Here is a 23,222-nt window from a genome sequence, read left to right as displayed (position 1 = left end):
TCCAGCTGAACCCGAGGAAGAACTTCTTCCCTCTGAGGGTGACGGAGCCCTGGCCCAGGCTGCCCAGGGAGGCTGTGGAGTCTCCTTCTCTGGAGATATTCAAGACCCGCCTGGACACGGTGCTGTGCAGCCTGCTCTGGGTGACCCTGCTTGGGCAGGGGGTTGGGCTGGGTGACCCACAGAGGTCCCTTCCAACCCCTGCCATGCTGGGATTCTGTGATTCTGTCTGCGATGGCCGGGCATCCTCCATGGGACGAGTCGTGACGGAGCTGGGCGTCTGCGCCGTGCCCCGTGCCGGGCGGTGACGCCGGAGCCCTGCCCGTGTTTTGGGTGGGCAGCTGAGCTCGGCGGATGCCTCCGCAAGGCCCCGGTCACGCGCTCGGCTATCTTTAGCCGAAGGTATTTATATCGCAAGGCAGTGGCGTGGCGGCCGCCGGGCAGCGCAGGGAAAGGGATCAGAGGGTGCTGGAGGCAGGAGGGGGCTGTGCCGGGGCACGGTCTCAAGAGCCGCTGAGCCCCCCGGCAAGGATGACCCCGGAGGTGGAAGGCTCACGGGCAGGGCCCCCGGAGCGGGTGCGGATCCGAGTGGAGGAGCAGTCTTTCTGGGTGGAGAAGACCTTGCTGGTGGAGAGCAGCGAGTACTTCCGTGCCCTCTTCCGCTCGGGCATGAGGGAGAGCACGCAGGAGGAGATCGGGCTGGGGGAGCTGAGCGCGGCCGGGTTCCTCGCCATGCTGCGGGTGCTGGCGGGCGAGAGGCCCGTCCTCGGCAGCGAGGAGACCTTCCAGGCGGTCGAGTGTGCCGCCTTCCTGCAGGTGAAGCCCTTGGCCACGTACCTGATCCACTCCATCAACTCCGACAACTGCATCCTGCTGTACCAAGCCGCCGCCATCTTCGGTCTCCTGGACCTCTTCCACCGCGCCGCCCTCTACATCAGGGACAGCTATGCCGAGCTGGAGGAGTACCTGGACTGCCTCTCCGCCGACCTGCTGGCCTACGTGGAGACCCTCCTGCCCAGCACCTTCGTGGCAGTGGGAGCCCACACGCCCACCTTTGAGTTCCTGGAGGACCTCTCCAGGACCATCTGCTACCTGGACGAGGAGACCAACACGTGGCGGACCCTCTCGTGCCTGCCGCTGAGCGCCAGCACGTTCCTAGCCGGCATGGCGACCATGGATAACAAGATCTACATTGTGGGCGGCGTCTACGGGGCCAGCAAGCAGGTGGTGGAGAGCAGTTTCTGCTACGACGCCGATGCCAACACCTGGAGCGAGTTCCCCAGCCCTCATCAGCTGCGCTACGATGTCAGGCTGGTGGGCCACGAGGGCTACCTCTACGCCATCGGTGGGGAGTACGAGAAGATCTCCCTGAAGTCTGTGGAAAGGTACGATGTGGCCTCCAGCACCTGGACCTTTGTCTCCGACCTGCCGCAGCCCAGCGCAGCGGCACCCTGCGCCCAAGCCATGGGGCAGATCTTCGTTTGCTTGTGGAAGCCGCTGGACACCACCATCATCTATGAGTACGAGACCCAGCGAGATGCCTGGCTTCCCGTCACCGAGCTCAAGCGGCACCAGAGCTACGGGCACTGCATGGTGGCCCACCGCGACAACCTCTACGTCATGCGCAACGGCCCCTCAGATGACTTCTTGCGTTGCGTCATCGACTGCTTCAACCTGACCTCGCAGCAGTGGACCGCCCTGCCCGGGCAGTTCGTGAACAGCAAAGGAGCCCTCTTCACCGCCGTCATCAAGGGTGACACCGTCTACACTGTCAACAAGATGCTGACGCTCGTCTACTCCGTGGAAGAGGAGACCTGGAGGTTCAAGAGGGAGCGGGCAGGTTTCCCACGCAGCGGCTCCCTGCAGACCTTCCTCCTGCGGCTGCCAAGGCGTGACCACGATGTTGCAATGTAGGTGGGCCCCCATCCCAACGTTGGGATGCTCTCCTTGCATGCGGCCTCGGCTCTGCACCCGCCGCTCCCCTGGGCTCCTCTCCTCCTCTGTGGAACCATGCCCGGGTCCAGGGAGATGTCACGCTGGACCTTGGAGGTGACACTAGACCCTGCCAGAAGCAAAGGGGCCGCAGGCAGCTGCTGCCTGCCTCTGCCCGCTGCGTGGGCTGTGTGCAAAGTCCGACCAGACGTGAGCCAGCTTCTGCAGAGGGCAGATACCAAAGAGACGCAAACACAGGTTGTATTTATTCTGACCGCACTCAAGGTGTGCGGCATCCCACCTCCTCTCTGCTCCGATGGGAAATAATCCATTATATCCTGGAATTAAAAGGAAAGCTATAAAAAAGCCCCTGTGTTTTTCATTGCTCTTGGGTTTGGGGGATTTTTTTATTCCCCCCCTCTTCTGAAGGAAAATACCTCGTAACAGGGGATCCACGTCAAGGCTCGCTCCTGCCCGCTGAATGCTTTTTCAGCTGCGGCTCCATTTCCGAGCTGTCCATGGGAGCGCGGTTCCCACGCAGCCCCATGTTCCCCAGGGAGTCCTCCACGGCCGCTCCCGGCTGCTGTGGGGTGCTGGGAGGAGGAGGGGAGAGGGGAGATGGGCAGAGGAAGGAAAGCATCTCCTGGGCACCGGGTGCTTAACGCACTGAGGCGTTTCTGGGACCTGGGAACCATTCATGTCCCCCTCCCAAGCGTGTTAACCAGCCATCATCTCCTCCAGGCTTGTCTGCCAAGCCCCAGCACACACTCAACGGGGTCACACTCATCAGAGGCTCATTTGAGCCAAGACAGGGTCTTTTCGGGACATAGCAAAGCTTGGAAATACACAGGGTGCACAAAGCGAAGGAAGGGAGAGAGCACCACCGTTGTGCAGCGATGCCAGGCTTGCAGAGGTCTTCTCCATCAACAGAGCTCCGTAACCAGACAAGTTGTTCTCATCAGATACCAGCCGCGGTACTGAAGGTTGCTAGCCCTCAGCATCGGCTCTAGGGATGGCTGGAGAACGCAGAGCTCCGTTTTGGGACCTTGGGAGACCTGCAGGGACCAGGACAGCAGCAAACCCAGACCATGGCTCAGCTGGTTCCCATCCATGGGGCAGGCTCCAGGCTGCCCGTGCCGTCCCGGCCGAGACGGAGCGGAAGGGAATACCAGCTGGGATGCCTCAAATACCTCCGCTGCTGACCCTCGCCAAGTTCTCAGCATTTTCAAAACAGTTACCGCGTTTGAGCAAAAAAAACCCCACACAACACAACCACAAACCAAAACAAACAAGAAAACCCCAGCTCGTATCCCTGTCCGGATCGAAAACCGCTTGATGCGTCTTGTCCCCATTTGTCCTCTGCCTCCAGGCCAGGCCACCACCCTGGTGTCATCCCCGGCATGGGGACCACAGACGGTGGAGGTGCAGGTCCGATGGTGGCACGGGGCAGGCAGGGGACACTGGTTGTTGGCTGAGCAGCACTGCTGTCCTCGGGCGGACCGTTCGCAGAAAGCCCGTCAAGTCAAATCCTTGTTCCCTTCCTAGACGAAGCCAATTAACATTTCATGGTGTCTTCTCCTAACTGAGAGCAGCACATGGAAGCACGCCGCTTTAAAACCGTTTTAAGTTGAGCAAACAGCTTAAGCCCTCCATTAACATAAAGTTCAAATAATTCTGTTACTAAAATATTTCTGACGGGCTCCTGTGGCTAACCCGGGACAGCTGAGCTTGGCAGGCTCTCCCCTTCCCTCCAGCTCTGCCACCACCAAGCGATGCAACCTCTCCCCCCACCTTCACACGCTCCTTTTTTGACAGTTCAGGGGTTTACAAAGATATTTGCCGACAAAATGCAAAAGGTTTGAGGATTTTAAGTGTAGCAGCTGGGGGAAAGAGCAGGTCTTGGCAGGGTCTGTTGAGTGTGGCATGGGTGCTCCTGAAAGAGGAGCAATCTGCTGCACCCATCCATCCAGATCGTGATACTGAAAGTAACATCAGATGATTTTAGGTGCCCGGGGAGGAAAAAAAGAGACAGTTCTTACCTCTGCAAGCAGAGGGAAAAACTGATGAGCCAGGACCACGCAAATCTCTAACGGGAGCGAGAGGCTGCTCAGCCTTGGCACAGTGAGGGGGCACAATGCTGCAAACGTGCTTCGCCCCCCCAGAATTTAGCCCTTGGCGTTACGCGTTCCTGGCACCAGCACAGCGCCGTTATCTTCCCCTTTCAATCTTCACAGCTTTTCCTCCGCCAAAGATCACAGTCTGAGGCGAAGCGATCTATCTAATCACAGTTTAACCTTTTACAATTTTCTTTTTTAAGGTGACATCATCTTGGCAAGGATGAACGTAACGGAAAGCTGTCTGTAGAACGGACTTGCCTTATAAGGGCCGTATCAAAAATAAAAGCTTGTGTAACCAAGGGAAAGCTGGAGGAAAAACAGGGCTGGGAGCTCCAAGAAGAGCCTGTGAGCTCCCCACGAATATCTCCCTCGGCTGTCCAAGGTGCCACATTTTCCTTTTCAATGCCATTAAAGAAGAGAAGGTTTGAAGCATCCTTGGGTTGCTCATGTCCCCCAAAACCGGGATGCCAAGTTTCCTCGTTGCACCCAGGCGAGGCAGAAGGCAGCCGCGGAGGGCTGAACCCTCCTGCCAGTGTCTGGCCCCCACCCAGGGACGCAGGGAGAAGGGACACGGTGTTTGAAGTCGATGGCAACACGCTGGGCTGGCCTGGGAGATCGTTTGGAAGGATACAATGGAAAAACGGTCCTAACACAACTAATTAAGGACTGGCTCTGCTAGGTTGTGCCAGTTGGCATTTTCACAGGAAAAGACACAAATCCATTTACGAAGAACCCCTCCAGCCACCTTTACTCAAAGAAATCACATCTGTATCTAATTCACAAGAAAATTAGCTACTTCTGTGTGAAAACGCTGTCCACTGTTCCACTGCCAAGCCCAGAGACGCATCCCGTACGGTGATCTGCACCTCCCATTCTCTGCCCTTCGGTTACATACAAAAATTCCCCCAGGCGTCCAGATTTTCCTGATCCCAACGTTCATGCTTGACTTCATTCGGAGCCGTTGTCTCCACAGTTTAGGGAAGCATCCCCTGAATTTGCCTGATTTGGGCAGAGCACGAGGGCAGCCGAGCTGTTCCCCGTCCCTCTGTTCTGATTTCATGGAATTCCCCAGGCAGAAACCCTTGCAGAAGCCATTTTTCATCGCGCTGGATAAGCTTCATGCATTTCTAGAGCAAAGGCAGCCTGTTTTCCTTCCTCACCCTCACTGAATTGTGTATTTTTCTCAAGTTTCTGGTTTAAAAGGAGAACCTAATGTGATCAGACTGGATTTCAATTACAATATTCAACCATGACTAAGTCAGCTGAGGTTCTTCCTAAGCAAGGACCAACGAATGTTTCTGCAGCGGCCTTCAGTTTTTACGAAGACAACCTCTTCTGCTGATTTATATAATCTTTTAAGAATCCACATTTGATCGCAGCTCTAAACGCAACACCCATCACCCCAGGTGGAGGGAGAAAACCATGCTCTGGGTTTTGCAAAGTCTAAACCGAAGGCAGGTTGGATCTTGTTGCATCTAATCCAAACAGCCGAGATGATCAAGGGTGGAGAGGTGTGGGTGAAGACACCAACACTCCTGCTATAAAGCCTTCGCCTTAGCGCAAACACGCTTACGATGGATGTCTGTAAAATGAGACGAGACACCAAGCTGGTGCTTTGAAGCTTTGTGCCTGTGGAGCCGAGCCCTCGGGGTGGGGATGGGGCAGCAGAAGGGTGAGTGTGGGCCAACCCACCCGAATCCTCTGGTGGTCCAGGACGCTGGTCACTGGGTTTTCATCACGAGCTCTTCCAGCGCCTTCTCCCTCTGATTCCCGCAAAGCAAAAGAACTTCTTTGATTTCTTTCTGCTGGAAGCCCATATCGTTAAACTGAGCTAGCAAATGCAAGAATTCAGCTGCCTGGGGGAAGAAGGAAGAGAAGGGAGTGACGTTATCGTGGGGTTTGAAGGGTGGGTTTAGTGTAGAGTTGCAGCAGAAACAGCGCTGGGTGCCGAGGCCGCAGCCAGGCGAGCTGGCCGGGTTGTATCACCGCTGAAGGGCACTCCTGGTGCCACTGCCGACAGCAGAGCGAGGGCACGCGTGCCGCTGCTAGCATTTAAAAGTGTGCCTGTACATCAACTTCTTAAATAAGAAATATTTAATAAACTCAGCCTCTAGCTTCACTTGCTCCTTATAAAGTTTAATACGAATTCTGTGTGTTTGCCAGCATTATAAAGAAATCAGGGAAAGGCAGTGTGTGCAAGCTGGAATTAATTTGCCCTGCTTCCCCCTTGCTCAGGCTGGGCCCCAGCACCACAACATCTCCCGGAGCTGCGTCCTCAATAAACAACCCCCTGCCTGGCACCAAGACCCAGGCACGCTCCCGCTGCCACAGCCCTGACGAGCGGTGAGCCAGCAATGCCGCGTGCCGTCGGCATCACACCAAGCAGCACCAGCCCAAATTTCGAGCTGTTCTGCTCCCCCAGGCTCTCCACTACCCCGGGAGGAGGCTGGTGATGGAGCCCAACGCCTGGCATGCCACCACGGTTCTTCTCCCTGCGGGGGCGAATACGAAGGGGGAGCCGGGAGGGAGGTAGCGAGCGCAGGTGCTGGTGGGCTCGGGGCAGGGGACCCCCCACGCAAGGGCTGAGCGAGCATCGTGCCTGCACGGCGGAGTGAGAGGATGGATGGAGAAGGGTGCTGGAGTGGGTGTCCTTCCCCAGGGGGGTGCTTACAGTGATCCTGCCCCAGGGTCTGCCGTTGAGTGCGGGCTCACTGCTTGCATGCAACGGGTCTGACCTGCCAGGGGGGCTGTGCGAGGGGAGGGGAGCGTGCAGACCGCCAGAAAAGTGAGCCCAGAGGGCTGCCGCCCCTCTCTGACCTTTTTCTCTGAGTACTGGAACATCTCCATGGCCTCCTCCACCTGCCCTTCCTCGTAGCCCTGCTTCAGCAGCCGGTCACAGGCACGCAGGTAGCTCAGGAACTGCAGAAGACGACAACCAGGGTTAATCCAACCTCGCAGACGTGGGGTGCAAGGGCATTCAGGAGCCCACCTTGCCGCCTTCCGGGGACACGTTCCTGGGGAGGACCCAGGGCGCAACTGTCCTGCCAGCACCGCGAGAAGGCAACATCTCGGTCCCCCCACCCTCCCAGGGTGGGAACGGGAACAAGGCGGAGGGAAGACGAGGAGCAAACCAAACATCTGAACCATCTGAGATGTAAAGCGATGACCTCAAGGCTGGGGCGAAGCAGAGCCTGTCCCGGTGAGATGTCTACATCCCTTTGATGCACCAGGGTTCGGGCGCCCGCCAGTCCAAGCACGAAACCACCCCAGGGGAGACCCATGTGCTGTCATTACTGAAAGTAAACAGTTATTTTTGGCTTTACTCGTTGTTCTTGGAGTGCTGACAGCACTATTCCCAGTGGTATCTTTTAAATACCACGAGAACCATTCACTGTCCAAAAACATATGGTATAGACAATAACAAATGAGCTATACAATAGCAGGGGGAATAAAAACATCCCAGGGGTCTCCCCGAAGCCATGCCATCTTCATCCAAGGAGAAGCTGACTCACGTCTCCCCAGACCCACCAGCACACAGACCTCCACCCTCCCCAGCACCGCTGTAGCCAAGGAGAAGGATTGAGTAAAAGACCATAAAACATATGAAAAAGCCATAAAAGTCCCTCAAATGTTGAGTTGATCATTTGGCTAAACAGCAGAGTAAGGATTTTAAGAAATGTGAGCCTTAAGGAGCGGCTTATTAACTCAGAAATGGGACAGGCAGTGGGCACTGGCATTCATAATCTGTTTTTCTCTTCCCTGTTACCTTACTAAGGAAACACCCCAGCCCGCTGCTGTGTTTTCTTGCCCTGTCGCAGCAGGGACAGCTGCTCATGGCAGAGCATGGCCAGTCCTGGCAGCCTGTTCAAGCCCAGCATGGAACTGGTGCTGTTGTCCACTCAGTGATTTTTATTAAAAAAAAAAAAAAAAATTAAAAATATATATATTCTCAAGACTAAACAAAAGCAGGTTTTTAAATACTATGACCTGGTAGCCCCGTCACGTCCGGCACCGGCCCCACCGCTCGCTGGGGAGGAGGAGGTGCCACTGCCACTGATCTTAAGGCTCCTTCTCCCCTTGCAGCTCTCAAGGAGGCTCCTTGTCATGCTTAGACGGGAGATTCCTCCAGTGCAGGCTCCCCTGGGAGCTCAGCTTTATCCACAACATTGCCAACCCAATGCCCTCATCACCAACTGCTCATGTGGGAAGAGACCTCCAGGCTCTGGCAGATCAGTAACCTGCTGATTTATCCCTTCCCTTATTTGCCGCTACTTGATGTTATGAGCAGCAATTTAGCGTTTCACAGCAAAGACAAGCATGTGCAGTAAAGTAACGAAAATCCTTCTTCCAGTCAGTTTTCCTCTTCCACGTCCCACAGAATCACAGAATGTTCGGGGTTGGAAGGGACCTCTGTGGGTCACCCAGCCCAACCCCCTGCCAAAGCAGGGTCACCCAGAGCAGGCTGCACAGGAGCTTGTCCAGGCGGGTCTGGAATATCTCCAGAGAAGGAGACTCCACAACCTCCCTGGGCAGCCTGTTCCAGGGCTCCGTCACCCTCAGAGGGAAGAAGTTCTTCCTCGTGTTCAGCTGGAACTTCCTCTGCTTCAGTTTGTGCCCGCTGCCCCTTGTCCTGTCACTGGGCACCACTGGAAAGAGTCCCCATATCCATTTGGCTGCTTCCCATCGGAAAGGCCCGTCCCCGTGAGGTCCACACCTCAGGTGCCCCAACAACCGGGTGCTTGAGGAGAGCAGAGCCTTACCACCAAACATTTCACCGACCCACCCAGACCACAGACTGCAAGCTGGGAGAAACTCACAAGCAGCCACCACCAAAGACCCAAATGCTGCTTTCATCGTGGAGGCATAGGGCAAATGTCTCCCCAGTCTTGCAGCAGGGTTCAAGCCAGGGACGCACAAAGCCAGTGGGCACTACCCCTCAGGCCCTGAGCCTCGGGGGACAGAGGCTCTCCAGGGGCACGGGGAGACCCCAGCCAGCACCGTGACGGAGAGCCCTGCTCAACTCACTGCCGCAGACGCTGCTGCCAAGGATGGAACTTCTACGAGCGTTGGAGAGGGAGCCACAGCCAGTGGGGACAGCTGATGGAAGGCTTGTGGGAAGCGCTGAAGATCCAGATTGTTGCTTGGGGTAAGACAGCAACTTCTCATGGAGGAGGAAAGGGGCAGGAGCACACCACGGAAGCACAGCTGAGCGATGCATTTTTGTTTGATCCATGATCATGGATCAAGATGCAGTGATGCATTTTTGGTTTAGCCCTTGCCCATGGCATCCTAGATGATGGACCTGTGGCGCACTGGGATATCTAACCCTGCCTGAGGTTCTTCCACCACAACTGAGAAGGCATTGCTTCTAAGGCAGCAGACTCGCCTTCTCCACCAGGGTGGGCTCTGCCAGCTCGACTTGACACTGCAAAGAAACCGAGCAATTTTTGGCTACCATCTGGTACCACAATCACTCTTCACGGCTGAAGCTGTCATCGTCACACACTGAAAACCCACGTGACAACAGCAAGCAATGAAGAGCACCCATAGCTCTCATTTTTAACTTGCGTTGAAACATATTTTCCAGGAAGGTTTAGCCTAGTTTGGTAGTTTTGTACTTGTGAGAGACGCACGAAGGGCTATGCCTTGTGTTTTATCTTGGCTGTATTGGGCATAAATGGGAAAGATGGGAACTGCTGGCAAGGAAGACGCAGGATGTAAGGTAGACCTTGTATTTTGGTGCATTAATCTCCTCTCCAAGCAAACGGGAGTCCCTGTTTATGCAGAAAGGAGCAGACTGTTCCCATTTCCATCCTTAATAACATGCACTGCTTCTTCATATCGAACCCCTGTGCAGCTCTGTGCAAAGAACGTGGGCTGGGCTCTGCCCATCTCCCTCTGCTTAGATAAAACCTTTACGAATTGAAGAAATAAAGCTTCCCTTCCCACCTCGGCTTGCAGCGACGCTCGCCTGAAGCAGCACCGAGGTTCTGGGGAGGCTGGTCCAGCCGGGGCTGACGTAGGAGGGAGCCAGGAGCCGCGGGATGACTCAGTTGCAGAGCAGCTTTGTGCACGGACCAGAGGGACGGGAGCTGGCCCCCGCAGCACAGGCAGCTCCCCGGGAGCACGGGCAGGAGCCTGGCACCCGGCAGTGGCTGCGTGGTGCCGTGCCTGCTCCCACCTCTACCTGGGATCCACTCCCTGGCACGACAGCCCGGTGGACATCCCTCTTGCTAAGCTGCGATCGAGCCCCTTCTCTCTCTGCAAGAGCTGCTTGGATGATTCAGCCCTATTAAATCCTCCAGTGAGATAGGCAGGTCCAGCCCCAGGCTTGCCAAGCCAGAGGGTCAGAGCCGCAGCATCCCTCACAGCACGGATGCTCCAAGCCCACCTGGACCATGAACGGTTCGCCTGGACAAGCAGAGACCTTGGGAATCAGGATGCAGCACAGCAGGCCATGATGTGGTCAGATACCAGGGGTAGGAAGAGGTTGTATGTTAATTATTTTCAATAAATTCCAGGTTATTATAGAGAGTTCCTCAGGAAAAGAGATTTTGGACCCAGCTGCAACGCTTGCATGGAGTCCCTGGTGGCTCCAACATGAGGAACTTGTGTTTTGGAGAGAGCCCGGACAAATGTCCAAGGTATTTGTACAGTCCTGCTCTGACAGAATGAGCCATGGCAATAACCATACAAATCTTAACAGCCGGGAAAAAAATGATGTGCAAAAAATTCCCATATACGGGGGCAAAATGTGTACTTCAGAAGGACACCATGCTCCACACAACAGATTGAGCAGATAACGTTACCCGGCCGTTATTACTCGCTGAAAAGCTGAGGGTGACTCATTGCTGTTTTATTACAGCAAAACTGTAGACATGTAATCTCATGGAAAACCCTGAGGTCTGATACCAAAGTGGGAAACCCCAGGCCATCAGAAGTCCACTCCAAGCAAGACAGCCATCCCTTCCTCCACGAAAATCAAGTTTTTCTTTACCAAAATCTTTCCGCGGCACCATGCCAGCTCCACTAACCTGACTTAAGCTTTGCCTTCCAGTCTTCTGGAGGGTGAGGATGGCTTTGCGGGCGGGGTAGCCCAAGGCTATAACGGGCTCGATGAGGTCTCGCTCCTCTTGGCTCAGCGCCGAGAGCAGGTCGGCCGCTGAGTCCAGCTGGGATCGGTGGGAACTGAGAGGTTGCGCAGGCGTGGAGGCAGGGGGGAGGCAGGCATAGGGGCTGAGGGACTGCAAGAAAAAAACAGCAGATGGTCTTCTTGCTCCAGCTCATGAAACGCTGTTAAACGGCGCAGGCTGAAGCAATGCTTTCGAGCGCCGGCTCTACCTCGCTCCCTCCAGAAGAGGAAAATTCCCATGCACAGAACAAACCCCCTTGGGCATCAAAGGAGACTGGACTTAATTAAATCCAGGCTCAGCTATGGATACAGATCAAAGAAAACAGCGCTCAGGAGGGTTCATGGGGCAAAGCGAGCAAAAGCAGCTTCCTTTCCCTGGGAACCCTGGTCGTCTCTCCGGCAATAAATGCCACGCTCGCCCCAGAGCGCTGCCCGCAGGCAGGGGACGCAGCGGCCCGGGCAGGAGCACGCTCCCCTGATGCCCCGTTTATGCCCATGATGTTTATCAGAGGGATTTAGGTTTCTCTTACAAACCCATCTCCAGAAATGACCTTGCACATAAAAACGCTCGCCTGAGTATGAGGGTTTAGTGTTTGGCACGATCCCTTTGTAACAGCAGCGGAGCAGGGTGGGCAGTGGATTAGTAATTATTTGCAACAGCTGTTTAGTGTGTAAGTACACACTGGCATTTAATCATTCCTTAATTACCTTATTTCTAAAGCAACTACACATAAATAACCTGGCCTTTCATGTGTCTGATGGTTTTAATTGTGAGTTTTCAGGAACTCATCTCCTAAATCTCTCGAGTAGCTGGATGAGATGTGATTTCTTAAAAAACATGGCGCAATTCAGACGCAAGGTGACGGAATGCAATCTGTACTCCATCCCTTCGCATCGCTGTCTCTATCATTAAACGATTTGTGTTTCTAGCAGGACTGTGAAATCTAAAGTTTCCTGCTTTTAAGAAAAGACAGCCAGCCATTGCCACAGAGGACACCAATACGGCAAGGGAAGCCAGGTGAGGTGGCCTTTTCCAGCTATAAACCAGGGTGAAGGAGGGCAGTGAGCACCGGGACAGGCAATGAGGGAGGCCAAAGGGATGCAGAAACAGCCCGGTTTTGTCTCCGTCCAAACCCCGGCTTCTCTTCTGGGGCTGCCAGGAGGAGAGGCTGTGATGGCTGTAAGGGGCATTTCCCCATAAACCCCGTTTATATCTGTCAGAGGGGGAAAATGGAAAGAGGGAAAAAAACCTTCTTTCACTTGTTTTTTCATGTTTCAATTGAAAATCAAATCAGATGCCTTGCTTGTTGGGAAAAACAATGTTTTGGTGAGAACACAGCAAGTAAAAGTCCTCCCAGAAAGCCTGCCTCTAAACCCCGGCAAAAAAAACCCCTTCCTTCGCTGCTTATGAAAACTCATCAGCAATTTCTTATGGGTTCCCTGTTCCCACAGCCCCATTTCGGTTCCATTTTGCTGGCCAGACCACAGCAAACAGGACTGATTCGACGCCCTCCACCTCCCCCCTGTCCCAGCAACAGGCAAAGGGCCACCAGAAGAAATCACCTCACCGGCACCGTGGGCTTATGCCGTTTGATCGGGGGGATCGGCGCGGCCGGGGGAGCCGGCACCGAGGTCCCCAGCTGGGACACGTCGGGGGCTGGCCCGGACCTGAGGCTGCGGCTGATGCAGGGGTGCTGGGGCAGCGGCCGTGGCACCGGGACCCCTCTGCCCTCCGCAGCGGCTCTGTTCAGAGGATGCACCAGAGCTGCCAGCTTCCTCCGCGCCGCTTCCAGCTCATTCTTCATGTTGTTAAATATCACCATGGATCTTCTCTGCTTTCTCGGGTCTGGGCTGGCTGGGCTGTGGTTGATGTTCTCCGGTGAGGGCTCCAGCAAGCCAGGCGATGTCTTTGGTCGGGTCTGGTGAAAGCCAGGACGTGGAGGCACACCTCTCCCAGCATTTCTCCTCCTGGAAAGCCTTTCATCCTTGTCGTTCTCCTCCCAGGAGGTCGAGGAGTACTCGTCGTCCTCCGAGTCGTCCTCCTCCTCTGAGTGCCAGGTCTCGCTCTCGGTGTCGGACAAGGCCCCTCTGCCCTTGGCGTGCCCGTAGCCGCCGTCGGCAGCGCTCAGGCTGACGCAGCGCCGCATCGCCCCATCCCGCGCTCTCCCCCCGTAGCTGTCGGCGGGGTCCACCAGCAGCAGCCAGCACGGTGGAGCCGTGGGGACCACTTCGGAGGTGACCCGATGCCGGGAGGTTTGCTGCTGAGAGGCCACCTCGACCCAGTAAAGCGCTTTTCTCTCCAGCGAGAAGTCGTGCTGCGGAAGAGCGAGAAGCAGCTGGTGAGGGCATCTGAAACCAGACCACGTGGCACGGAGCAAACCACGTGCTTCACGAGGGCACCCTGAGGGCTGCATCCTTCCCATCTTGGCTACTACTTCCCCGAGCATCAGCACTGGCTGCGGGCACTAGGGCTGTAGGATTGGGCAGGGCCAGCCTCACCCCTACGGGAATCCCCAAATTTATACTTAAAAAAAATCTGGCTACGAAGTTATGACTATTTTGAGTTGTATCTACAATTCTTTCGATAGGTACTTTATGCTCGGAGGTGGTTTTGTGTCGCTTTGGCTGCTGTGGAAGGGGAGAGGGTGTGGACAGGAGATGTGGGCATCCCGATTTCAGGCACCGCATCCAGCCGCAGGCCACAGGCTGTCCCCAGGACTGTGGCAGAGCTCGTTTGCGGCCCTCGTTAGTGGCCTCCGGCAGAGCCACCTCAGGCATAGGGGCTCAGGAGCCACAAAGGGGGAGATGCCACCTTGGGCAGGGGCAGCACTGGCCCTGGGAGTCTCCGGCAGCGCCAGGGGCTCAGCCAGTCCCAGAACAGAGTCCTCATTTCTGTAGCCCGGCTTAAAATATAGGTGTGTTTGAGGCTGAAATCTGAGGGTTTTCCTGGAACAAACAAGCCTTGCCCGTCCCCTGGCTCTCCAAACAAGCACCGACGCATCCCCGACCAGGAAGACAACCAGGGCTGGGGGCTTCCTGGGATAGGACGGGGTGCTGGACCACCTCAGCTGGTCCATGGGGATGCAGATCATCACCTGCCTTTACACAGGTGGCAAAACATGTGTGCAGTAGAATTTCATTTGGAGAAATCGCTTACAATGAACAACACAGCGACTCTTCACGTTAAACACGTCCTGCGGCTTTGGGATGTGTCATTTTTGGGGGGAGGGATGAGCAAGGCTGAGCTAGGGGAAAGCCAGACCTGGGGCTTACTGCTGGTTCACCTGTCCCCGGGAGCGGGCAGGGGCTGTTTGGGATCGCCCGGATCGCCTTCCCCCATGAGGTGCACTGACCCCATCTGTGGGTGAGGCTACTTAAGGCTGAACAAGTGAAGTATTTCTGAAATCGTCTTTGGCTGGAGCTGTGCTAGCACTGCCCGTAAGCCCAGAGAGCTGCCTGGGTGCCTTCAGCGGAGCTGTACAGTGAAAGGCGTCCTACCGCCTTCCGGAGCCCAGAGAGCTCCTCCAGAGCACTGTGTCGGGGTTTAAAACCGGTGACAAAGCTGTTACAGCAATAGGTGTAGACTGAAAAGCATCTTAGGACTGAGCAATGTAGAACACCACAAAGTGCCACTATATATACACTTTTTTTTCATATATATATACACACACATTGCCAGCACAGGTAGTGATGCCTGCTTATGCCTCTGTTAGATTTACTAATAAGTATTTAATAAATATTATTAATGAGACGGTGATGATTCCAGACTAGAAAACAATCCCGGAGCAGACCCTATCCCAGAAAGACCCAACCCTCCTGCTTGGATGAGATTAAGAAAAATACAACCCCACACCTGCCCCTTCCTCACTCCCACCCACCACCAATCACGCCCACCTCCTCCCACTCCTGCAAACCGGCCAGTTAAGAGGAGATCAATTAGGAGGAGAGGTTTCCCTTCCCTTCTTTCCCAAGAAAAGCCAAACACTGCTGCCACCCCTTCGAGCATCCCCCCAGACGCGAATCCGGGCGCGGACGCAAGCAGCGGCGACTCACCATGGTGCTCATGAGGATGTCGGCGCAGTCGGGCAGGTCGATGGCCGGGGCGGCGATTAAAGCGTTTTCTCCCCCCGAGTCCCCGTCGAGGCTCCTGGCTGTCCGGAAGGGAACTTCATCCAGGTAACTCATCGCCGCTGCCTGAGTTCTTGCTGCCGGAGGAAGGGATGAAACACAGCTGTAGAAGGCACCTTCTCAGCTGGGAGAAAGATGAGCCATTTCAAATGACACCGGCAGAACGCAGCCCTCAGAGACGCTGCCAGCTGAGTAAAAACTGCTGTGTGCAATGCTCAGATTTGCAACTCTTAATTACTGACACCAGGAAGATTTGTCTGAACTAACCTTTGCTATTCTGAACTTGAGCCAGCAGGACCTGACCAAGCTTACGGCTTCATTTGGCAGAGATCCTGAGCGTTTTTCTCCTCCTGCATGTCCCGCTGCTTTCCATCCCTCGCTGCCTTTCCCACGCCACGGACAGGCCAAGCACTTTTCCCGGCTGCAGAGGCTCTGTATAAAGGTCTCAATTTAGTAAAAAGCCACTGCGTGCCACACGAAGCCTCGAGTCCTCAGCTTCCCAGTGACACCAGCGTGCAAAATACTGCTCTTTCTATATTGTCAGCTGGCAAGAGCTGAGGTCAGTCTTCCACCGAGCTCTGGTACCTGCAGCCTGTGCCTGTCCGTCCCAAAGCAGCTGCCAGTCTTGGACACAGAGTAAATATTTGCTGTGACATCCATAAGTGCTTTTACCAATTTTTTTTTATCTTTAAAAGGAATGGCTTCTATGACAATGAGGATAAACACTCTACAAAAAAAGAAAATACGCAGGTGAATGTATACGAGGAAGAAAAAGCTGCCTGCTTAATGCAAAAATAAGGGTCTGCAATGGGAAATGGCACTCAGAGTAGTTCCTACTACTAACAAAACTAACAAACTGCTCCCAGACCACAAACAGCAACACACGCAATCGCTCGGTGCAACTCCGTTGGTCTCAGCAGAAGCACAGAAGAGCTGTCGCTGGCTGCTGACACCAGGAGCCTTCCACACGGGCGGCTGTAGCGCAGACAGAGCCCCTAACCGGCTTTGCGGCTCCCGCACATGTACTGCTGCTCCCACGCAACGTGTCGGGACCCGCACGGAGCCAGGCCATCTGCTCCCCAGCCTGAGAGGGCTCAGCGTTAAGCTGCAGCCCACGTCAGCGCTGAGAACATCTGTAAGCCAAGCTGCTTTTCCCCAGCTTTCTCCGACTGCTCTGTGCGGCTGCGCAGGGAGGGACGGACCCTCCTCGCAGCTCACGCTGGAGATCAGCTCTTCCCAAAAACCATGGAGTACAAAGGTGCAAAGGAAAGGAGCCTCTCGTCGTCCTAGAAGGGCTTTACTTGGGTTTTAAATGCCACTTTAAGGTATGGAGATGGGTGGTGAATGGATCTGAAGCCACGCTGAAGGAAATACGGAGAGATGACGGTACCACATCTCACTGTATTTCACTGCATAAATACCAAGAAAGGCTCCTGCAAGTGTTACTTCCCAAAACCACTGTTTAGAAAAAAAGCAGCACATTGGGGTGAGGAGTGATGACAACACCACCGCTACTAGTCAAGAATAAAAGCAGGTCAGTGGTAAACACCAGAAAGCACCTCCTACTTTCACACCAAAGATAACAGAGCCGTGTCAGAACGAGGATGCGCCTCACCAGCATGAGAAACCCGAACTGCACTGGGACCGGGGAAGGAGTCAGATGCACATGAGTCTTGGAAACCCATAGCCAAACCCTCTTTTCTTCTGGGCTGTAGTATTTTTTAAAACTTAACATATTAGGAAATACGATACTTAGACAAGTTCGAATCTTAAATCTGAATACACAAGGGTTTTTTAAGAATGAATACCCTGTCTCTATGTATTTTATCAGTTAACATTTTAAACACTCCCCTTCCATCTGCGGCCTCAACATCTTCCTCACTAAAAATATAAACCTTTTTAATGCAGATGTCATCAGACAAGAGCAAATACGTACAACAAAGCACAGAAAGCAAGAGGTTGAAATACACCTAAGCACACATCATCCACTGGCATTTTCCAGTCCTGTTTTTAGTAACAATACGAAGTTCTCCTTACCGTCAGACGAAATCATGGAGCTCTTCTCGCAGGGCAGGGAGAACGGCGTTGCTTTCACGCTGCCTGTTGATCTACTGCTCACTTCTTTAAATTCTTGCAGCATCAGACGAGCGTCTGACTTTGACAGTTTTAAGATTATCGTAGCTTAAGCAGCCAGCCTCTCCTCAGACACGCTGGCGGGATAAGGAGCCTAACTATTTAAGCAGAGCATCCTCCGGTCACTAAGCCGCCCAAACTGAAAGCGGCGTTTCTGCCACTGTTTCTACGCTGTTTGAACTTTTGCTTTTTCAGCAGGTAGGAGCCCCAGGATCTGCCCCAGCCATAGGTCCTGGAGTAACAAGGTGCCAGAAGCGGCAGGAGGGACGGGAGGATGTACGGACACGCAGATCGGAACCCCTGCCTCCGGAGGAGTTCACGGCAGTCTGGATTTTGGGGTGCTATAGGTAGGTGATATACACATGAAAGGCAAACTTCTGCATGCAGATTAATTTTAACTCTATCAAAAATTACTAGTTCAGGTGCTCTTACTAGCAGAAATCAACGCAAAGCTTCAGCCAAGAAACTATTAACATTACATATCAGGCCCAAGTGCTGGATTCAGGCAATTGCATGTTGCCTCCTCCATGCATAACACAATGCCGTGATGCGAAGAGGTCAGAAACTGGAGAGATTACATAGAACCATAGAATGGTAAGGGTTGGCAGGGACCTTAAAGCTCATCTGGTTCCAACCCCCCTGCCATGAGCAGGGACATCTTCCACCAGCCCAGGGTGCTCAGAGCTCCATCCAACCTGGCCTTGAACACTGTCAGGGAGGGGGCAGCCACAGCTTCTCTGGGCGGCCTGGGCCAGTGTTTCACCACCCTCATGGTGAAGAATTTCTTCCTAATATCTAATATAAATCTGCCCTCTTTCAGTTTAGAGCCGTTCCCCCTTGTCTTATCACTACACACCCTTGTGAAAAGCCCCTCTCAATTCTTCCTGTCGGCCCCTTCAGGCACTGGCAGCTGCTCTAAGGTCACCCCGGAGCCTTCTCTTCTCCAGGCTGAACAGCCCCAACTCCTTCAGCCTGTCCTCGTAAGAGAGGTGCTCTAGCCCTCGGATCATCTTTGTGGCCCTTACATCCATTCCCACACATTAGGGCTGAGCAAGAAAACCAACTGCAGCTCTGGAAAGAGGCCACAACAACCTGCGCAGACCAGCAAAGCCCCAAGCCCCCATGGTCCGTCGCTGCTTCAAGCAAACCGCCCAGGACGCGGAAGGCGCTGAAATCACCTTGTAGGAGGCGGACGTTCCTTCGCACAGACCTTCTGCCAGCAATTCTCTCCACATCGGAGTCGTATTTGATGCCAAGTACTAAAACATCTCTCTCCTTCGGAGTAAAAACGCTTCAAACAAAAAAAATCAGTTTTCCTCTTGTTTATTCTGTACAAACAGCAACTTGAAATATAGAGCTGCGGTTTTTAATCAAATATTATATCCATGAGCTGTCCCTATACAAAAATAGCTATATAGGCAAAACCAATTACAGTAGGTTAGACTTCAGATTTTATTGGGTTTTTCCCAGCAGGCTTATTCGTCACATTTATATATATTCACACGGCTGTCCGACCTCTTTCACCACAACTGGGAATTTTTTCCATGTTATGGTACTCGTTTCACCCCACAGAAGTAAAATGTCAACAGCTGCTTGAATCAGCCTTGAAAAACCCTGTCTTGTTTGTACTTCAGAATTTGTTTTAACTTGGAATAGGTTCGTTTCTACACACAAAAATACAGGAACTATTTTGACAGCGATGCTTGACATGCTTCATTTAAGAACAAAAACATGTTTACTGCTGATCTTTCTTTTTTTTAAAAAAAAAACTTTTTTATTTCTGGAGATTTCATCATCTGGATTTAGGCTTATAAAGATAAAAGCCACTAAAAATAGGATGTTAGTACTGGCACAAATACCCTTGTCAGCAGTGTTTCTTTATTAAGACTGAGATTTGTTAACAAAAACTGGCAGCGGGATTGTAATTCTGTACCATGAGAGGCCTGGCAGCTCTGGGCTCGCTCAGGTATTCCCCTGAGGAGTCAAGACGGCAAGAACAGTTCTTAAGAGTTTTCTTCAAGCCATTCCAGTACCTGGCTACTGAAACAGAGGATGAGACTTCCTCTTTGGACCCTCTCATATTTACACAAGTAATTATCACGAAACATTCCTCCAACGGTAAACTAATTTATTACTAAGTTATCTGACAGCAGTGGCCCAGGTGTCATTTGTGGGGAGGCTCGGGAGCACCCATCCTGGAGGTATGGAGCTTCCTTCAGGGTGATCGGCGGGCACCAAGAACTGATCCCATTCGTGCCTTTAACAGAGAAAGCGGTGTTTGAGAGAAGAGCTGGTATGAGTTTGGTAATAACATTTGTTATATACCCACAGAGGTGTTTCTCCATACTGATCAATACACAAAACACCATAAATTGTACTCTGAAACTTGTTTCTCAGAACACAAATGTGAAAATGGCATGTACTACTCTATTAAATGGAATGGTTATGTGTGGAAGCGCACTCTGCCTCACACGGGCATCTGCCGGATGCAACTCTATCAAGGAAGAAGCCCGATCCTTAGCCCAGAAAACCCAGGACTATTCACTGCATACCCATATTGGGAAGTTAACGAACCAAAAGGGACCATAATTATACAATCTCGACAAACAACACTTGTCATCTTTGATAATAAAGAGTTTGTTTGGTTTTACCTGATCCGGATTAGAGCTGCTACAGAATGCTCAGCTTGTAAGTAATACTCTCTGAAGGGCTGCAATAGATGGGCTAAAGGAAATTCATCTATTAAAACACAAACATAGAAATCGTTCAATAAACCAGAAAGACCTTCGGTTCTAATAAGTCTTAGTAGCCCCAAATTTGCCAACTCATTTACTGCTCCCCAGCTATAACCTGAAATCACTTCCCTATGTGATATATCAAGGACTATTTAGACGTTTTGCACTTCTCATCCTAACCAGAGCTGCCAGAGCCAAGTCAAGACTGGCAAAACTTGTCCTGCCTCCATCCTCTAAACAAGGGGAACATATGGACACTGAATCTTTACGGATTACCCGAGTCGCACTTCCCAAATTGCCAGACTAAAGCATCTGTCGGGTGCTGGAAGTCTTCAGTCTATTCTGTTTATTCTCACTTCAGTTTAATCTACAACCTCCTCTTGCAAAACATTATGAAACTGGCTTGAGATATACTGCAGTCTATGCTGAAGAGCTAAACAGTTCTGCTTACACCACACGTGTTAACAGCACGCTACATTTATCCCATCTTATCCTTATTTATGCTCTTATCCTCAGAGCATAAATTACTCCAGCAGACGACTTCTTCCTCAACTATTTTTGTGCCTACACTTTAAACCCAGTGTCTATGAGATGAAAAAAAAAAACAACCCCAAAACATAAAGTACAGCATGCAGCATTTACCTGGATCCCCAAACAGCTTGGAATCAATTTCGAGTTTCTGCTGTAGTAGTTTTTCCCTCTCCTTCTTCTGTTTCTTTTCCATTTCTCTCTTCCTTTCCTCCTCCTGTTCTCCCTCCAGCATAACTCTTAATGCTCTCTCCTCAGCTTCATACAGCTCTGTGCGATTTTTGAGCAACGTTTTGAGACTCTCCACCTGATTTTCAAATGCTTCATCTGCTGAAGGGGGTGGACAAACACCTAAACAGAAAGAGAACTGATTTTAAATTTTCAAATTCAGAAGGAGGTGTGTTATCAGACGCAGGAGTGGAGACTGCAGCATCTCAGAGAAACAGGAGCTTAACATTGCTAACAACTATCTTGGTGGAAAAATTCTTTAATCAAGCAACAGCTCGGAAATGCAGGCACGCGACCGCTGCATTCAGCACTGTATAGCTACTCCTGCATAACAATGTAACTATGCTCACCAGTAAGGAAACGGCTTTTTCAAGCTGCACCTTGCTAGTCAGTGCAGGGCACCCACACCATCTTATTTCCTGTGTGTGCAAGTCAAGAAGTTTGGTAAAAATCTTGCAATTAACCTTTCCTGGCAGCAGCCTCTTTTCTCAGTTTCCGAAGCTTTTCTAATCCCCGCAGAATGTCCACCATCCTCTTTGTATCTGCTTGCTTCTTCCTCACTTCAGATAAGACACTGTCTGCAGCAGCCTTAAGTTCTCGTTCCTATGAAAGCAAGAAAAAAAACAGACCAGACACGTGAAATACCCCATGTAGACAAGAAGTAAACGGTACTATCAAAAAGATTAATGAAGCATTCGAGATCAGAATAACTTCCTAGTACTACAGCCACAGCAAGTTAAGTCAACCACCCAACCTTGCCTTTTTATGAACAAGCTAAAACACGGTAAGATTTCAGGAAAACAAAATAAGAATGCTGAGCAACTCATAAATTTGGGCCAAAAGGCTAATGAATTGATAAGGCTCGATAACCTTTAACCACAAGAAGTTAGGAAAAACATACCATAAACCACCCCGATTCTGCAGCTCGGATACTCAAGACCATTAACACGCTGCAGTCTGAGGGCAGAGCCTTTCCCAGCAGCCGCTCCGTGCCACCCCAGCGGCAGACCTCGCACCAGAAGGGTAGCTCTTTACCCAACCGCCAGCACAAAGCCACCTACAGCACCTCCCAGCAAGCCTAATTCGGGGCAGTTCAGTGGGATTTTGTTGCTTTGGAGCTGTTTTACTTCCCGGTAAGACCAAAAAGCTTGCAAACAAGCAGCTTTGCAAGGACGCAGCCTGCAAGCAAAGGTTACAGTTACTGAACCAGCATTGAGTGCCGTAAGTAGTTGTGAGCAGTGTGGGGCAGGCTGACAGCTCCGGACGGAGAAGACGACCTCCACACGCAACCGCGAGTTCCAAAACCACTTAAACACCGACTGCCCCGAGGAGGAGACGAGCGTGGCAAAGCTGCAATGCCCACCAAGGCTTCCAAGGCAGGCTTTGTGCCCCCAAGCCAGTCGAACCCACGCAGCACCCAGCCGGCACGGACCGAGCGGCAGGGCCCAACGCCAGCAGCCGGGCAGGCACAGCCCGTTACCGGCCAGGCCTCACCGCTCTGTGCCCAGAGGGACGTGCGGGAGGCCCCACCGATGCGGGGCGGGCAGGACGGGGCCGTACCCGGTTCTTCTCCTCGACCTCCTGGATGCACTTGGCTCTCCACTGGTCGATCTTGGCCTCCCGCTCGGCTGCCCGGGCCGCCTCCTCCTCCTTGGCCGCCTTGGCTTCTTGCTTCCTCCGCTGCAGGCGCAGCCTCCTCTTCCTCGCCCTCTCGGCCTTCCTCCGCAGCGCCTGGTGGTAGCCGGGTTCCCTTAGGGGCCGCACCACCTCCCGCAGCTCCCGCCGAGCCTCCTCCGCCTCCTCCCGCGCCTGGGCCCAGCCCGCCTCGTCGCCCTCGGCCTCCCGCAGCCTGAGGGCCCGGCAGAGCCCGGCCAGCCGGGCCACCCGCCCCAGCGCCCGCACCGCCAGCTCCCGGGCGCTGCTGGGGCTGGCGGCGGGCGGCGGCGGCGGCGGCGGGGGGGGAGCGGCCCGGCGCCGACCCAGGAACTGCGACAGCCAGAGCTCGTCCTGCTGACGCTGCGCCGCCGCCGCCTCCTCCTCAGGCACCGGCCGCGGCGGGAACGGGGCGGCCGCGGGGAAGTAGGGGCCGCCGCCCTCCGGCCCGGGCAGCGGCGGCAGGAGGAAGGGCGGGGGAGCCGCCGCCGCCCCAACGGCGAAGGCCCCCGGGCGGGCGGCGGGGCCGGGGAAGGGCGCGGAGGGCGGCGGGAAAGGCCCCGCCGCCGGCGGGAAGGGCCGGAACGGCGGCGGCGGGAAGCGGCCGGGGAAGAGCGGCGGCTGCGCCATGATGGAGCC

At 53.5% G+C, this 23,222-nt stretch overlaps 3 protein-coding genes across 8 annotated transcripts; 1 reads left to right on the top strand and 2 right to left on the bottom strand.

Moving 5' to 3' along the window:
- Nucleotides 1–422: 422 nt before the first annotated feature.
- KBTBD13 (kelch repeat and BTB domain containing 13) lies at nt 423–2,295 on the top strand. Its single transcript, XM_009945454.2, has one exon. It carries the CDS (start codon nt 529–531, stop codon nt 1,909–1,911), a length of 1,383 nt encoding a protein of 460 aa, XP_009943756.2. The 5' UTR covers nt 423–528; the 3' UTR covers nt 1,912–2,295.
- Nucleotides 2,296–4,767: 2,472 nt separating this feature from the next.
- Nucleotides 4,768–18,706, bottom strand: UBAP1L (ubiquitin associated protein 1 like). Of its 6 annotated transcripts, XM_075431640.1 has the most exons (7): nt 18,618–18,706; nt 17,344–17,780; nt 15,232–15,383; nt 12,747–13,493; nt 11,081–11,290; nt 6,864–6,965; nt 4,768–5,902 (listed from the first exon to the last, which is right to left on the bottom strand). In XM_075431640.1, exons 2-7 carry the CDS (start codon nt 17,444–17,446, stop codon nt 5,768–5,770), a joined length of 1,449 nt encoding a protein of 482 aa, XP_075287755.1. In that variant the 5' UTR covers nt 17,447–17,780; nt 18,618–18,706; the 3' UTR covers nt 4,768–5,767. The 6 variants fall into 6 exon arrangements, with proteins under 6 accessions (XP_075287755.1, XP_075287760.1, XP_075287757.1 ...); XM_075431645.1 differs by lacking the exon at nt 17,344–17,780 and having other exon boundaries at nt 18,618–18,684; XM_075431642.1 differs by lacking the exon at nt 18,618–18,706 and having other exon boundaries at nt 15,232–15,430; nt 15,574–17,435.
- An 840-nt stretch (nt 18,707–19,546) lies between these two features.
- PDCD7 (programmed cell death 7) lies at nt 19,547–23,213 on the bottom strand. Its single transcript, XM_075431646.1, has 5 exons — nt 22,491–23,213; nt 21,395–21,533; nt 20,817–21,053; nt 20,091–20,178; nt 19,547–19,696 (listed from the first exon to the last, which is right to left on the bottom strand). Exons 1-5 carry the CDS (start codon nt 23,211–23,213, stop codon nt 19,579–19,581), a joined length of 1,305 nt encoding a protein of 434 aa, XP_075287761.1. The 3' UTR covers nt 19,547–19,578.
- Between the last annotated feature and the right edge of the window lie 9 nt (nt 23,214–23,222).

This window comes from Opisthocomus hoazin, chromosome 10 (assembly GCF_030867145.1).
Source record: "Opisthocomus hoazin isolate bOpiHoa1 chromosome 10, bOpiHoa1.hap1, whole genome shotgun sequence".
In the NCBI taxonomy this organism is placed as follows: domain Eukaryota; kingdom Metazoa; phylum Chordata; class Aves; order Opisthocomiformes; family Opisthocomidae; genus Opisthocomus; species Opisthocomus hoazin.
This window is presented reverse-complemented; position numbering and strand designations above follow the sequence as displayed.